Raw genomic sequence first — 14,840 nt, 5'->3', positions numbered from 1 at the left:
GCTATAAGCTCGCGTGGCTGCACTTCTCGTCAATTCCTTCTTCTATTCAATTCGCTCTGTATTAGCCCTTCGCTTTATGTATGGTACATGGGAAAATGTCTGCAACAAACGCGTACGCTGTCGAAGTATTCACTCTTCTTGGCCTCGGGACCTTGATCATCGGAGTTCGAACATACGGCCGCACCCAGCTAGCGGGCATACGAAAACTGGCGCTCGACGACTACCTCATGCTTTTCGTCACTATACCCTATATAGCGGAGATAGTCCTTGCCTATACGGTCAAGCATCGATTTCATGGCCTTGCCAACAACGCAATGACTGATGACGAGCGCGTTTCGCTGCCAAGTACGAGTGAGGAGTATGAATGGAGGCAAGCATTGTTCTATTGAGGTCCTGCGAGCCTCGAATATCTTGGCGCTAACGTGTTGGAACGTGAAGAGTTAAAGGGTCGAAGATTCAAGTGGCGGGCTGGGCTGTCTACGCAACAGTTCTTTGGCTGATCAAGAGTTCCATGTGTGCCTTTTACAACCGGCTAACAGTAGGTTACGCACCGATAATAGCTCACAGCCCGCTTCTTGTCTAATAGACTTCTCTTCCAGAATGGCCTGCCGGAATACAGAAGACGAATACGTTGGGGTTTTATTCTCATAGCTGCTACCTACTTAGTCGTCTTGGGTGTCATTCTCCTCGGCTGCCAGCCGCTCTATCGACTCTGGCAGATATACCCCGATCCAGGAAGTGAGTACCGACTTCGATTTCGTATTCGAAAATTCTTTTGATTTGAAACTCACTCAGAGGACTATCCTATTATACTATCTTAAGAATCCACTATCGCCCTATGCCTCGTTTTCGGCCTAGCCCTCTTTTCCACTAATGCCTTGGTTTGTAGACTTTTGCCAACCAGCAATTTCAAAGTTACTAGTCTTTCTTGTGCTCACTTTGAACGTCATCACCGACGTCTACCTCTTAATCCTTCCAATCCCGGCTCTGCGGAAAGCACAGGTCACGAGGATTAAACGAGCAGTGCTCGTGCTCCTCTTCTCTGGTGGAGTTTTCGTCATGGCTGCTGGAATCCTCCGATGCGTCCTGATTATCAAGGTTCGCTGATACATCCCAACGGCGCTCGAGTGAGTACTGACATCAACCCAGAATCCTACAAAAGGCCCACAGCAAGCGGCATCCTGGGCGGTACGTGAGTCATTTGTGGCTATTGTCACCTCTAGTATTCCGGTGATCTGGGGTTGGATGAAGCAGAGACTGAAGCCCCTCTTTTCCTCGGCGGCTATCCCAACAGATCCACGAGAAAGCGAAGATGCTGGATATATGACAACTCTAACGCCCAATGGAATACAAGGTGCGACGACTTGTCGTAGTCCATCGGCAATACCGAGTAGTTCTACCCGCAAGAGCGGGCATTGGGCTACATGTGCTTACGCGCCGGCGAATTTATCAGACTCCTTCCAGCCAGGGAACAATGTTGCCGTATCAACACATGTTACTGTAACGACATCAACGGTGTAGCAGCTTTGAGGAAACAGGGGAGAAGAAGAAGGAGACGGACAACACTATCCTGAATCAAACTTATGAATAAGTTACTGTGATTTATTTAGCTATTTGGATAGCTAGATAATTATTTACCTATCGGTTACGAACCAATTCTGATGGTTTGATGTAAGGACTCTTAGCCAGGTACCCAGTACTCCTCTGATGCGTTGGATGGCGCCCGTTCTCAAAGTCAAGATATCTTGGAGCCAAGCTGCGACTATGGCAAATGTATTACAGACCGCTCTCAACCTGTTGATTGTTATTACTTTCCCTTGTGACATAGGCCGGATTTAGGCTCTGGCCTAATACGTAGCTAACCTAGATATCTACGGCGTAGGGATCTTGGTGGCTTTTAGTCTGGCGGTACCTTCGTGCTAAACCAAACGACTGCTTCATCCTGGTAAAGGGTCCAAGCAGTGGGAATTTGTATGCGAAAAGGATTATTTTGCCCATTGGGGAACTCCTGTACTGATCCCGTTCGCACAGGCAGGTAGGTGTCCTGAGCCCCCCTTATCATTCTAGCCATTTACCTCCATGATTGATTGCAATGATTTGCTAGACAAAGACAATGCCTCTCATCTTGGTAGTTCGTCTTGGGTCTACAATAGACTACACACCATATAAAAGCTGGAATCAAGGCTAGCATACTTAATAAGAGAGCTGGAATAGACCTGTCATGATACCGGGCTCTGGCTTGGCTTAATTTGACTCGTCGAGGGCGCTGCCTCGTCGTCCTCTCGACATGATGAGATTGCACTCACTTGCATGATCTTGTTGGTGACTAATACCGGTAGTGCTATCGTTTTACGTTAATTAGATCAGCATTCAAGTCAAACACAACCCTCTTGGACCAGAGGCTAAGTGTGTTTTGTCTGGTTACATTTTGATACCCATGTACGGGCTTCAATCACACTTAGATTGACTCCATTACTTTAACCAATAAGACACCATGATGATCCTGTAGCTGATGAAGATACAAGACCATCTTATCTACCTATCTTCCTGAGCCTCTGTAAAAGCCACGTCTAAGGATAACTACATATTTTAGAAAGCCGTGCAGTTGGCCAGCCACTTTTTTTTCTCCAAGGTAATGCGTCGCAAAGCACGCCCGCAGATCAGGTCTACTTGATATGCAACTTCCGCAGAGCGCTCCAAAGTTTGATATATAGGCGCCCAAATACTTTGTAACTTCTTAAGCTCGGACTCAAGGAGTGTTATTTTCTGTCTAAGCTCGCTGGCTAGCTGCATTTGATTCTCGATAATCGGGGAAGAAGGAGAAATTAGGACGGTTTCTAGGTGGAACGGATCGTCAGAGTATAGACTTGAAGACGGTCGATATTTCTCATTCTCAATGATTGGGGAAGAAGGCGGAGAAAGGACAGTTTCTGGGTGGAACGAACTGTCGGAGTATAGACTCGAACACGATCGATATTCGGAATCCATACTAGACGAGAGGGCGGAATCGTACGGCGGACTTTCAGGGGGTGCGTATGACAACAGATGATATATATAACTTTAGCCACTTACCTTGTTCCGCAACACTAATCATGAGTACGCCACTTCGACGGAAACGGCCCTTCTGTGTTGTCAACAGGCGAGGCTCCAAATATGCAGCTATCCCGTGTTATCTAAATAGACATCCTGATTTGGACTACCATCGCTGTCACAACCTTCAAGACTCTACTACGAAATGGGTTGGCCAACATCGCCAAGCGATCACTCGCCAACTGGTCGCAGTTAAGCGACTTCCAAGAGCCTCTTTGTCTGACGTCCAGAAGCTTTACTACATTGCTCATAATAATGTTGTACGTCCTGAGTCTTTTTATCATGCAGATGACGAATTATTTATTGTTTTTGAATATTTGCATTTGGATCTATTTGATCTATTTCCACTATCCACTGTAGAGGTCACTTGTGTAATGAAACAGGTGAGGCACCCTTGGGCGGTTTTTATGGCTTTGCTAACTCCCAGAAGATCATTTCGGGACTTCATCATCTCAAAGATCTCGGTATTCTATTTGGTATTGATATCATTCAAGTGGATGAATACGGCCTCGTCAAGATAGGTGAGGTAAATCATAAGTAGCGCTGAGAGGAAACCGGCTGACAAGAAAAAGTGCTGGACTGGAACTGGGAGGTCTGCGCTGAAAGCGCCCTATGCCACGCGAATGAAGGCTATCTGGTTGCCTATCTGGAAGAAGTTATGGCAGCCATGGCTCAAAGCTGTTTTCATTTACCTGCAGCGGCCGCTAATTTCCTTAAAGACGGCATATTACCACCCATAGATGTAAGGAGTTATCAACATCAATGAACATGGCTGACTTCATATAGCACCCATTTATCTCTAAGGCCGGTGGTCCTCAAGTTCTGAAAAGAGCGATCCAATTCGCGATCCGCAAAAAGATGCTAGCTTGTGAGGGCACATATCTAGTTTGAGACTTCACGCCTTGTTAGTATTTCACTAGCGTAGAGGCGATTAAGTAAAGTTAGTAAATCCGGGTTGGAATTTGGACGCAACAACCCTGTAACTAGAGCGAGGTCATTTGAAGATTGTGGAAAGCCAGAATTGAGGAGGATCCTAAGAGTAAGTCTAGAATTTTCTTTCGACTCCCGGGAAACATGGGACACAAGATTTTGGGGGCTTGACCATAACCCTAGGGTTCGAAGATCGAACTTAGCCTAATGTTATAGTGCAGCACGGAGCGTCACAACAGACAAGACTATTCTAGAACCTCGTGGCTAGGTAATTCGATAATATCAATTTATTCCTTGGCGTTCCCGAATATGGCTCGTCCGTTCGCGCGAGAATCGAAAGCCACTAGGTCCATGACGTTAGTCTCAGGTGAATGCCATAAATCCCTGAAATTATTCTGATGAATGCGATGGCCCTTAAAACCCGGCTTGCAGCTCGCAGCTTTTAGCAACGCGCCTTGGACAAGCCTACAGTATCGTATACGGACATAGCATCGTAGCATTTGGCGATCCATCTCTGGGCATTTGGTCAATTCTCGGATTGAGATCCTTTTAGAACAACCCTAATTTGATGATCTTGCGTAACGGTCCTTTTTAAGCCATGTCTATAGGCTCACCCACCTCCTCCTTCCCCTTTTCGGGTGTGTATCAATGGCCAGTTAAAACAATCTCATACAATGATTAGTGTCTTATTCTTGTAGCTTCAATTTAGTTCAGAATTTACCTCTCATACAGGCGGCCGTTTTACGACTGAGATGGCTTTCCTATAAGACGGCCATTCATCGTGTGAATAGAATCAAGTATTGAGGGAAGTGAGTTGCATACTGGATGTTAAGGACTCACGGCCATCATGATCGTCAACAAAACCAGTAACTTGGATTGCTGCGAAGAAAATTATACAACGCTGGTTGAGCCCCAACAAACAGAGTCGTCTGAGGCGCCTTTCCCACAGACTGCCGGGCAGCCTAAGTCACGACAGAGAGATCTTTCGATCGATAGTTCATCACAAGTTGAAAGAAAGCTTGATGAACAAGAGATCCAGATAGACATCCTCGAGCTAGAGCTTGATCAACATAAGGAATTGTTGCGGGAGAAAATCCATCAGCTAAACGAAAGGGATGCCACAATCAAAACACAATGCTTCCACATTGTCGCCCTGCACCACGACGTGCACCGCCTGACAGAGGAGAAGGAGAGGCTCGACATAATGGCTATGAATCTTCGAAACCAGCTGAAAGAGTTCGAAAGACAGGACTGGCAGGTACATAATGGGCCCGGACAAAAGAGGAAACTTTTTCATGAGAGTTTATAACTGGGTCTGATGGCCTTTCTCTTATTACCAGGTGTACAGTAGTAGATGATCAAGCTCTTATGATGTAGAACGAGGTAGACCCATCACGTGAGCCAGCTTCTGGTTGGATTGTGTATGAAAATCATCTGTGGTAAAGAAACCGAGCCGGGAGTGATTTGTCGAAGTTTATGAGATAGTCGCAGTATATGGAATATCTTGCTTGCCAGTAGGTTTAATCGATTTATATTGAGGAGAAGTCATTGCCGTTCATTCCATATTGCTCTCATCACTGTAATAGAGAACAACTGTTACGTAACGCCTAGCTTCCTGATTGGTCAATCACAGCTCCTATTGTGGGGCGCTCGGTGGCTCATAAAACGGCTCTTCAGCCACTTCCCTTTGTAGAAAATAAGGCTCTTTAATTCCTTTTAGATGCTCAATACGGTAGATAATAGCTGTTCGTCACAACAACAAGTCGTTGAAGCTCCAGCATACTCCACATCTGAAACCCAACGTTTGAGTGGAAACCGGGTGCCTACCTGCTACGTTTGCAAGGTGAATCTTGTCATGAAAACAACGCGTAATTATCGCAGAAACAAAATCACTCCGCCCCTAGCTCAGGACACATCCGACGCCACGTACTTGGGTGGGTTCCTGGTAGTTTTGACAGCTTTCCTATAAAAGGACATATCTCGGGAAAAGACTCTTCGTCCGTTTGTCATCAAAGTGGGCCATTCGATCGATCCAGATCCATAACACGCCAGGACCTAAAATGGTCACGAGCAAGTTGGCCTAATTAGATGTTGTTTTCAATGTCCAACAACGGCTAGAGCACTTGAAAGGCCCCCCTATTTGCCTATCTTATCCCGAGCAGCCAGAAGAAGGCTCAAGCCTCAGATTGGCTGACCATCAATTTAAATAGTACCCGAAAGCACGATTTCTCCTGTCATTGACTCTTTTGACTTTCCCACTTCACACTTTTGTGGTGGCCTTTGAACAACATTCGAGATGAGTGCTCGCGAAAAGAGATCTAACCCCACGCCACCCGAGGATGGGGGCTTCATTTCCACGATCTTGGGGCTAATCGATCTGCTTGCTCGGTTGTCTCGGATTGGAATCTCGCTGGTTAGAATGCCTACCGTCTTTATTGGTGTCTCTAAACTGGACAACATGAAGAAGCGAGCACGATGTAACTTCCTAGCACGATTGTGGAACCTTGGTTCTGGCTGGCTGCGCTTCAGCGCCCTTTCGACCGCTGTAGGGTCTGTTTCCCCCTCCGTGACCCTATCAGGCTATCAAAAACATGGGCTAGTGGGGTTCTTTTGGATGTGGTGGGTTTGGCGCCATAGTACCACGTGGATCATTGGCCGAATCATATTGTCAGTTTGTAGTCGCTTCAGAAAACTCATCATCCACGCTAACTTTAACCAGAACCATTGCCTTGATTTATTATAGGCGTCAGGGAGATATAACATGGTTTCTTGGTACACAACATACCACCACACTAATCCTCGCAGCAATCGTTGTGGGGTCGACCGTCGTGAACTACTCTGTTTTGTTTGGGCTTCTTGGTTGGGTCATATGTGGTGGCATGCTTGCTAGTCCTCCTATACCTTCTCTTTCGACCATTTACACATCCATACACCAGGCACTGAAACTAGAGGACAACCGAGATGAGGGTTTGTAGGCATCCGTGTGGAGCTGGCGAGGGGGACGAATCGGGGCTTGCAACCGCACTGCATATAATCGTACCCTTCCCTTTCGTTTGCATAGGTACCCTTGACATAAGTACATACTGCACCCAATTTTTTCATTTCGACGCTCCAAAAATTTGCGGGAGTTTCTGTGTGATGTACTGTGTTACCATCCCGAAGGGAAAAGAAAGTTGGGGGTTGGAAACGTACAACTCTGGCCCACCTAGAAAAGAAATGCTCGGCAGGATAAAATGCTGGTGATCTTATTTAGAAGTTGAGACAATTTGAACTCAGTGCATCTCAACAGGCCTTTTAATTTCTGTCATCCCTCGAGCTTCTTAGGTGCCTAACGTACATAGTACCATGGCGTGATGAGCAGGCTGGACAACCCACTACGACAGCGCAAACATCAAGCTTTCAACGCTCATCACTTCGCCCGCGGGCATGTGATCAAGAGAACCAAAAGAGTCGGTTAATTCTAGCTGTTCAGGCTATTCAAAACGATCCCGAACGCAGTATTTGGGGCGCAGCCAAGATTTACAATTCCTCCGCCTACCCTCGCGACTGCACGCCCAAATCCCGGTAACTAACCGAACTGGAGGAAGAGACAATTGTTCAATACGTTCTCGACCCGGGTGCTCGATAAGTTCCTCCGTTTCCCCGTAATATGGAAGATATAGATAGTCGATAAACTACTCGCCCATCGTGACGTACTTTGTCGTCGGCAAGCGCTGGGCCTCTAACTTAGTTAAGCGACAACCAGAGCTGAGGATTCGTTGCTTTCGGGGGTGTGACTATAAAGGAGCCGGTTGCGGAGGTCCAGAAGCCATCTGTGGCGGGTTATACCTACTATGGCATCGTAGAGTCGGATATCTTGGCGCAACTTTGATAAGGCTTGTTGTAAGGATGGGAAATGGAAATTATGTTAATATGAATGATCATTATAACCGCGAAAATACATCCCAACATGAAATTGACTCAGTTTCAAACCCGTTAATACGCTATAGTGGCCCAGAGCATTGATTCTCAAGATCAGTGGCCGTCATCGTTCATCAGTGTCGCGAGTCAATATCACCACTCCTCGACATGGTACGAAGATAGCCCTCTACCGCAAGACTAGGTCATCGGCACGACTGGTTAAATGGCTGGGCGACGAATTAAAAGGCCTGGATTGGATCGGGATTTCGTTAAGCACACAAAGCCGCGCGAGACCAGCGAGCATCGCTTCCTCGCCTCAGATGGCCACGAAAGTCACCTCTCTCTCGTCTTTGAATTCTCCTGTAAGAAAAAGACAGTTAAGATAATCGCCCTTTTTATGCCATCTCATTCATTCCGCATCTTTTGGTCTTTGGATATCGGGTGCTTTGACCCACTTAAGTACGCATACGGGCGACAATCGAGAGGAAGAGGTGGGCGGGCACAAAATACATTACCAAGGAGTATTCATTGTCGGTACCATTGGCCGAATTTCAATAGCCGATTACAGAAAAAATCCCGTGAGGATCTCAGAAGAACAGAAATTACGCTATAGAAACACGATAAGGTAACGGGTGGTCCTCCTTCCGTTATTGCCCCACTACCGGTTCAGGTATATACAAGTTATCATTCTGCTAGCTCTGGTTTGAGTCTTCATTCTTTTTCTTCTTTATTTTGTCCTCTTTTAACCGTTCGGATGGCTAACCTACTTTTTATTTAGTACGCTTCAGCCTAGAATATGCCTATACGATTCAGAGTTACATACGCTAAATGAAGTTTTCCCCTCCAGGTTTGTTCACCTCAAAGAATTGTACTACTCTGATCCTTAGGTGGGGATTGGGGGCATCAAGATTGACTCGGTATTATTTGTGGATGGGAGAATTCCTGAGCCCGGCGTAGCCCCGTCAAGAGAAATAACAGGGAGGTTTGGATCTATCGGTAGATCAGAAGATAGCTCAGGAGATCTTTCGTGACAAGCTATCCTAGCGCTTAGCGATAGAATCAATTGATTTTGTGTCTCAGCCATCTCCCCACACGTATTCTCGTACATGATGAGACGATCTATACGCGCGTGCAGCTCTGAAATTTGTCGCTTCAGGTGGTGGTTGTCATCGTCCAATCGACTGCCGAATTCCAACCATTGTTGCAACTGGTCTAGGAAATTATTAGGGGGTGAAGCAACAGCATTTGATCTCCCGCTGTGTTCTTCGGACATCATGACTAGCTTTCTCGAAGGTGCAATCTGGAGAGGAAGCGAGCTAGTGGTAGGAGCATCACGACGCTTTAAGTATCATAAGGATGATCTTCTAAGATATTTAACCAAAACGGCCATTGACTGCCCGCTAAAACTATGGAACTACCAGTTCGGTAGCCGTCTGATTTCAGTCAACATCATTATCAGCCAGCACTGCCATCTAGGGCGAAAATACAACCCCCAAACCTTAGACGTCGTGGGTTCGTCAGAAACCACTTCACGGCTTGCAATAGCCAATGCACAGCCAATACTCCTGGCTGAATACGTATGTTTCCCCAAACGTCCTAAAAGCGCAACCTCAGCCCTCCTCGGTCTCGCCCTAAATCATATATCCTTCTCAAATCTACCGCGAACTCTAGTTCTGGGCGGCATACCTCAATGTCAAGTTTATACCGTATGGTAACTATTCACGATATCTTGATAAATTGGACATGTATCCCGTGGGTCTACGGGTAAACTGTTACGGCTTTGACAAATCATCCTATTTACATGGATTTGAGTTTTTCTTTTTGCTTCTTTTAAGTCAATGCACCGAAGGAAGGAACCAGAGTAGCAACCAGAATCCCCGGATACTTCCCAACACATCGAACCACTAGCCCATGATAGCCATGCCTTGCCATGACCACAACCCTAGCCTTAGGCGGGGAGCGTCCCTGCAGCCCAACAACGATACTGCCAGAAATTCCAATACCGGTTCCATTTACATTTCTTTGAAGTCTCATATCGACGACCTTTTGGACGTTTTCAAGAACGAACGTCATACCAGCATAATAGACGAGCATGTCTCACAAGCCCTCCCGAACGACGAACTACAGCAACCACTACTGGAACCGATATTCGCACCTCCTACCGGCCGTTCTGCCTTCTCGCAAACATTTTTGTTGCCTCCCGTGAGAACGATAAAGCAGAGTTTCCGAGCATCTATATGCTCAGCGAAAAGGGTTGGGCATCAGCTTAGTGACTCTCGGAGCGGACAGATGCGACGACAAACCACGTTGCCCAATTCATATGGGGAGAACTCCAGATCGAACAGCAACATAGAAGTCAAAGTCGAATCGAGAGCAAAGCCCTGTAGTGATGTAGGGGATCCTTTTCTATTAGGGACTAGCCCTCAACACTTGAATGTTGAGAATACCAGCTTGGAAAACACGCTTCACAACTATGTAGCCGCCAGGTCCATCAGAAAGGCTCATGATACCTGGGGCGAGGAGAAAACCGTCGGGGATGTTCCTCTAGGTACAGATGGCGTAGAAAAGAGTTATTTCGATACCTCCTCTGAAACCGAAACTGTCGAGACCCGTCGATTATCTTCTGGGCAGAGAATATCTAAAATCAAAAACAGTACGATTAGATGGCTCCGAGACGCATTCAGCCTCGACGAAGACGAAAAAGCCTTCTTTGCATCTCGCAGGATCGCATCGGTAGATGAGCTCTTCATCCAACGCGCAACGCCGATGTTCATTGATGGTAGAAGAATTAGGCCAGTGCATTCGACCTGAGTTTGGTGGGCGCCTGATGATCAGCCCAGCAGCAACCCAGCTATCTATCTACCCAGATTAGACGTGATTTGTAGCGGTTACGGTACCTAGGTGTAATCTTGGACACTAAAAACGGGGTTTGTTGATTGTTTACGGCACCATGTTACGAAGCTCTAGTCGCAAATTAAAATTACGGTTGCCGCGGTACGATCTGATACCGGGAATCCATCAATGCCGATTTGTATGGCTTGCTCGCCGTTCCGCTGCAAGCCAACCGAGTGTATCCTACACGAGCGTACGGCCCTATGCGGCCTCGACCCTTTCAACTGAAACCCCCATCTTATTGCCCAAGTGATGTTGTACTTAGCGCGCTACCAAAGTAACTTCTTTTTCTTATATAAAATATATAGAAGAAGAGGTATCTTTTTCCTCTAATTAAAGGTGTCTTTCCTTAGTCAATGTACCTGGTCTTCCAAGTGCAACAGAAACTAAGCACGGCGAACCGGGCCGGTCTTCAGGCCCCCTCAAGTAGCATGAGTGCTTCGGGTCCGTCTCAGCCCCAGACGCGGTGCGTAGAGCTGCATCGGTCATGAACAGAAGCTAATTTAATTTAAAGCAATGAATCATGGACAGAGGGATCCCCTACTTGGCACACCGTATGTAACAGCAAAAAAGGGGGGAGGGGAATAATAATTTACGCCTAGAATTTGTATGCTAACATCACACTTCGTTGCGCCTAACACCGGGTTCTCAGGCTCGTCACGTAATGTTTTGGGGCTATGATACTTGATAGGCGCCTTCTCAGGTAGACGCCTCAGTTCGGACGGTATTCTAGTCTTCTCACAAGCCATATGAAAGATGTCAACCACAGTCCGTCTTAATCCGCCGCAGTCATGAGCATCCAAGCTTTCCAGCATGGTAAGCGCCGTAATCACGTCCTAATGTTGCCAATAGAGATTAGGACGCCTTGCCCCTAGTGTCTTGAAGACTTAGGTATCGTAGAACCAAATACCGCCAGCGAACTACAAGGAACGTACGTATCCAGCCGCAAAAGTCAGTTTTTGAATGGCTGGCTCATCATTTAGAGCTCTTGACATTCCACCATCAATGTTTTAAAGCGCACTTCTCTCTTGGCCATTCCGTTTAGATTCACAGCAATTGAAATCAGGGAGCTCTCTTTTTGTGGCGGTTCATCGTACATCTCAACTGCTAGAATCGATATGCCCTCAGCCGCCGCGACTGACCCAGGGGCATCAAAGTGTGGTAAATCCCGAAGCAGGACATTTCTGCGGCAATGGTGCAGGCAGACGCTGGCGACACATATAAGTGAGTGGTTAAGCTTGACTTTCCGGGGAAAATTAATCAACTGACTACTCTAGACCAACAGACTAGCTTATCGATCCAACCACATCAGGTCCGGCTCTCCAAAACAGAGAAATACGGCTACTACTGGATTTTAGAGAACCACTCTATTGAACACCTGTTCTCGAAAAGCCTCAGCAAGCTCAGAATGAGTGATTACAGGCAGCTGAGTCAGGAAGTCGGGCATACTTTCAGGGCCGCTCCAGTATCAACAACTGGATTAGTGCACAGCCACGATTCCGATCCTTCCCAGTCGTCAACCGAATTTTACATCCCACCATACCGTAACGCTGGGTATGTAGATTCACAGCAACGTGGAATTGGTTACTCTTCGGACATGCTCAACCACAATATGGCAGCTGAAGAGGCCGAGTCGAGCCGATTGAGGGCTGAGCTCCTGAATCTAAGCATGCAACATGAGTTTGCTATCCAGCAGCTGCAAGACTGTAGAGCTCAGTTGCAAGCAGCTGTTGAGCAGAAGGAACTGTGCGAATCATTTGTATTGAAGACCTTCCTAACAATGGATGACTTAGGGAGGATGATCGAGGGCCTACGAGACGGGGGGTACAGAGTTCTGGGAGGGTATAATGAAGCAGAGAGGAGTTATGGAGAGCTGCCAGCCCAAACTAGCTTGTTCGCTGAAACTCAAGGACCATAGCACGGGGCGCAGTGATGAGAACGGATAGGGTCTCATATTCTACACGGAAACCTTAGCAATCGCACTTAGTTAACATGCATGACAAGTATGCGTTACACTTAACCCTTTTGCACGGAAATCACTAGGAAAACATAACCATCGAATCAATTAAAGTAGGTCACTTTTTTCCTTACCCGCACATCACAACAACCATCCAGTATGTTCTTACTTTGTGCCCGGTCTTGCCGTATCTTCCACTATCTGGTCTGCGTTGTGTCCAGCAGGTTGCTTCAACAATGGCAAAGAACACATTTCTTGTCACATCTATAGAGTCGTAACCCGATACTAGCACAGTTACCTAAGCATCTTCCATAATTCCTACATCTAGCGTACAGTTCCCCGGTTAGTACGCAGTCCTCCTTAAGACGCACCCAAGGTCTCATAGCGTTATTCATCCATAAGGGTCGAAAATGTTCTGTGCCCAACCTCCCTTGGCTGCTACGAAGCTTGATGCACATGGAGGCGGCTTTTGCGCAACGCAAATATTTTCACATCATTATCTAGATCAGAATAGGCAGACCTCCAGTATGGGACGTATATCTAATTTTTGCCTAGAGACCCATGTCATCCGATGTCTTGATAGCAACGGCCCTGCCTATGGCCAAAATCATGTGTGGCACTAGAGAGGGCTGCTGTATTTGCCGCGAATTCTTCGCGCAAGTTGGAAATCTCTAAGCATTAAAGTAACCCGCTTGGCATGGATAGCATAAAGATTGGCATCTTCGAAAAGACTAACTAAGTAGGCTTCAGCCATCTCTTGCAGTGCTTGTATGGCCTGCGTTTGCCAGCGGAAATTTTCGCCTGCCGGTCGCATGTTAACGCCGATCTCCTTGATCTGTTTTCCATTAGATAGATATTCGGCATAGAACAAACTTCTTTCAGTCTGACTCACAAGTCTCGCGAATGGAAGTGTGTTAAGTAAGAGATCTGTCGTGTCTTGATATGCCCTAATCTCTTGAAGGGCACCGGTGCCTGGTCGTAAACGCCGCCTTGCCCGTATCGGCACTGGATCGCCAGCTGGTTCCTACGCTGTTAGCTTTCGAGGTCGAAATTAGGTCGAGTAGAAACCGGACATACCTTGAACGTCGCCGCGTCCTGTTCTCGACCCGGCCGGCCGACCTCTTTTCCGTCGAGGAGGCATGATAGGGCTTTTTGAATGATTGCTCGTGGTGGATCAATGTAGCAGCGCAGGGAGCTGAAAACAACGTTAAGCAAGGTCGTGAGCAGCAAAGCGCGGAGATCTCGCGCGAAATCACGTCTAGAATAAATAGGACCGTCATTCCCCTTTGAGGGCAAATTGAGCTGTCCGCCTCCTATACAAGAACTGTGCCGTCCTGGCCCGTTTTGGCCCTTGAGAGTGAGGCGTGGGGCCACAGCATAAGTTTGCCTTCCAGCGCTTCGCTTGGCATTATGGCAACTACCGGGGCTACGGGTTCCGGTTGGCTGTTCATGGTTTTGCTCAAGTACCGCTGTTCCTGAGAGCATTGATTGTTATAGGAAGTTATGAGCCAGGCATGGCTGGATACCTAATTGAACGGCCGGGTCTGGGCAAGCTCGCAAGGTTAGCTCCCGCATGTTATCACGCTACGCACGGCCGTCGGATAAAATTGATAAGTTCTCATGATGTTAGAGTTCAAAACCCTTGATCAGTTATTTCCTGGTTCTCATGGGAGAGCTTGCTGTGAGCCTCGTGCTGTTGTGTGAGACTCGTTTACCAGTATTTTGAACCTAAATCGTAGTTATGCTGGACTTTAAACCTTGTTTCTGTCCTTGACTGAACGGGAACTCTCGGATGGTCCAGCAATAATGCACTTCCCTACATCAACATGACCATGGCAAAGGCCTCACACAATACCCAATTATACTTCCATTAGAGTTTTTATGACCAGGTCCATATGAACTCCACCTTTCGCAAACCAGTGTCACCAACCCTGGCCATCCACTGGAACAGATGTGTTGACAAGGGCAACACCAACAATCTATTTGCACGATCTTCCCAAGGTCATCCCCGAGCCTGTTTCTTTTATTTTGGAGATTAAAACCAAAGAGAACATATAATAGCTATCTAGAA

At 46.9% G+C, this 14,840-nt stretch overlaps 7 protein-coding genes across 7 annotated transcripts; 6 read left to right on the top strand and 1 right to left on the bottom strand.

Moving 5' to 3' along the window:
* Nucleotides 1-95: 95 nt before the first annotated feature.
* On the top strand, nucleotides 96-1,281 carry NECHADRAFT_25351 (uncharacterized protein; the record flags this gene model as incomplete). Its single annotated transcript, XM_003044265.1, has 5 exons — nucleotides 96-379; nucleotides 439-538; nucleotides 600-738; nucleotides 890-1,098; nucleotides 1,150-1,281. Coding segments are annotated over 5 exons (864 nt in total), but the record flags the coding sequence as incomplete, so codon positions are not given.
* A 3,586-nt stretch (nucleotides 1,282-4,867) lies between these two features.
* Nucleotides 4,868-5,989, top strand: NECHADRAFT_88474 (uncharacterized protein; the record flags this gene model as incomplete). The annotated part of the gene is made up of 2 exons (XM_003044264.1): nucleotides 4,868-5,278; nucleotides 5,741-5,989. 2 exons carry the CDS (start codon nucleotides 4,868-4,870, stop codon nucleotides 5,987-5,989), a joined length of 660 nt encoding a protein of 219 aa, XP_003044310.1.
* Nucleotides 5,990-6,316: 327 nt separating this feature from the next.
* On the top strand, nucleotides 6,317-7,588 carry NECHADRAFT_88473 (uncharacterized protein; the record flags this gene model as incomplete). The annotated part of the gene is made up of 3 exons (XM_003044263.1): nucleotides 6,317-6,687; nucleotides 6,764-6,987; nucleotides 7,362-7,588. 3 exons carry the CDS (start codon nucleotides 6,317-6,319, stop codon nucleotides 7,586-7,588), a joined length of 822 nt encoding a protein of 273 aa, XP_003044309.1.
* Nucleotides 7,589-7,725: 137 nt separating this feature from the next.
* NECHADRAFT_9124 (uncharacterized protein) lies at nucleotides 7,726-7,875 on the top strand (the record flags this gene model as incomplete). Its single annotated transcript, XM_003044262.1, has 1 exon — nucleotides 7,726-7,875. A coding segment is annotated over one exon (150 nt), but the record flags the coding sequence as incomplete, so codon positions are not given.
* A 1,319-nt stretch (nucleotides 7,876-9,194) lies between these two features.
* NECHADRAFT_88472 (uncharacterized protein) lies at nucleotides 9,195-10,731 on the top strand (the record flags this gene model as incomplete). The annotated part of the gene is made up of 3 exons (XM_003044261.1): nucleotides 9,195-9,497; nucleotides 9,592-9,672; nucleotides 9,829-10,731. The coding sequence occupies 3 exons, from the start codon at nucleotides 9,195-9,197 to the stop codon at nucleotides 10,729-10,731; spliced, it is 1,287 nt and encodes a 428-aa protein (XP_003044307.1).
* Nucleotides 10,732-11,930: 1,199 nt separating this feature from the next.
* Nucleotides 11,931-12,730, top strand: NECHADRAFT_88471 (uncharacterized protein; the record flags this gene model as incomplete). Its single annotated transcript, XM_003044260.1, has 2 exons — nucleotides 11,931-12,036; nucleotides 12,090-12,730. 2 exons carry the CDS (start codon nucleotides 11,931-11,933, stop codon nucleotides 12,728-12,730), a joined length of 747 nt encoding a protein of 248 aa, XP_003044306.1.
* A 658-nt stretch (nucleotides 12,731-13,388) lies between these two features.
* On the bottom strand, nucleotides 13,389-14,254 carry HTR2103 (uncharacterized protein; the record flags this gene model as incomplete). The annotated part of the gene is made up of 3 exons (XM_003044213.1): nucleotides 13,389-13,604; nucleotides 13,662-13,793; nucleotides 13,847-14,254. The coding sequence occupies 3 exons, from the start codon at nucleotides 14,252-14,254 to the stop codon at nucleotides 13,389-13,391; spliced, it is 756 nt and encodes a 251-aa protein (XP_003044259.1).
* Between the last annotated feature and the right edge of the window lie 586 nt (nucleotides 14,255-14,840).

This window comes from Fusarium vanettenii, assembly GCF_000151355.1.
Source record: "Fusarium vanettenii 77-13-4 chromosome 14 genomic scaffold NECHAsca_23_chr14_3_0, whole genome shotgun sequence".
Lineage (NCBI taxonomy): Eukaryota > Fungi > Ascomycota > Sordariomycetes > Hypocreales > Nectriaceae > Fusarium > Fusarium vanettenii.
This window is presented reverse-complemented; position numbering and strand designations above follow the sequence as displayed.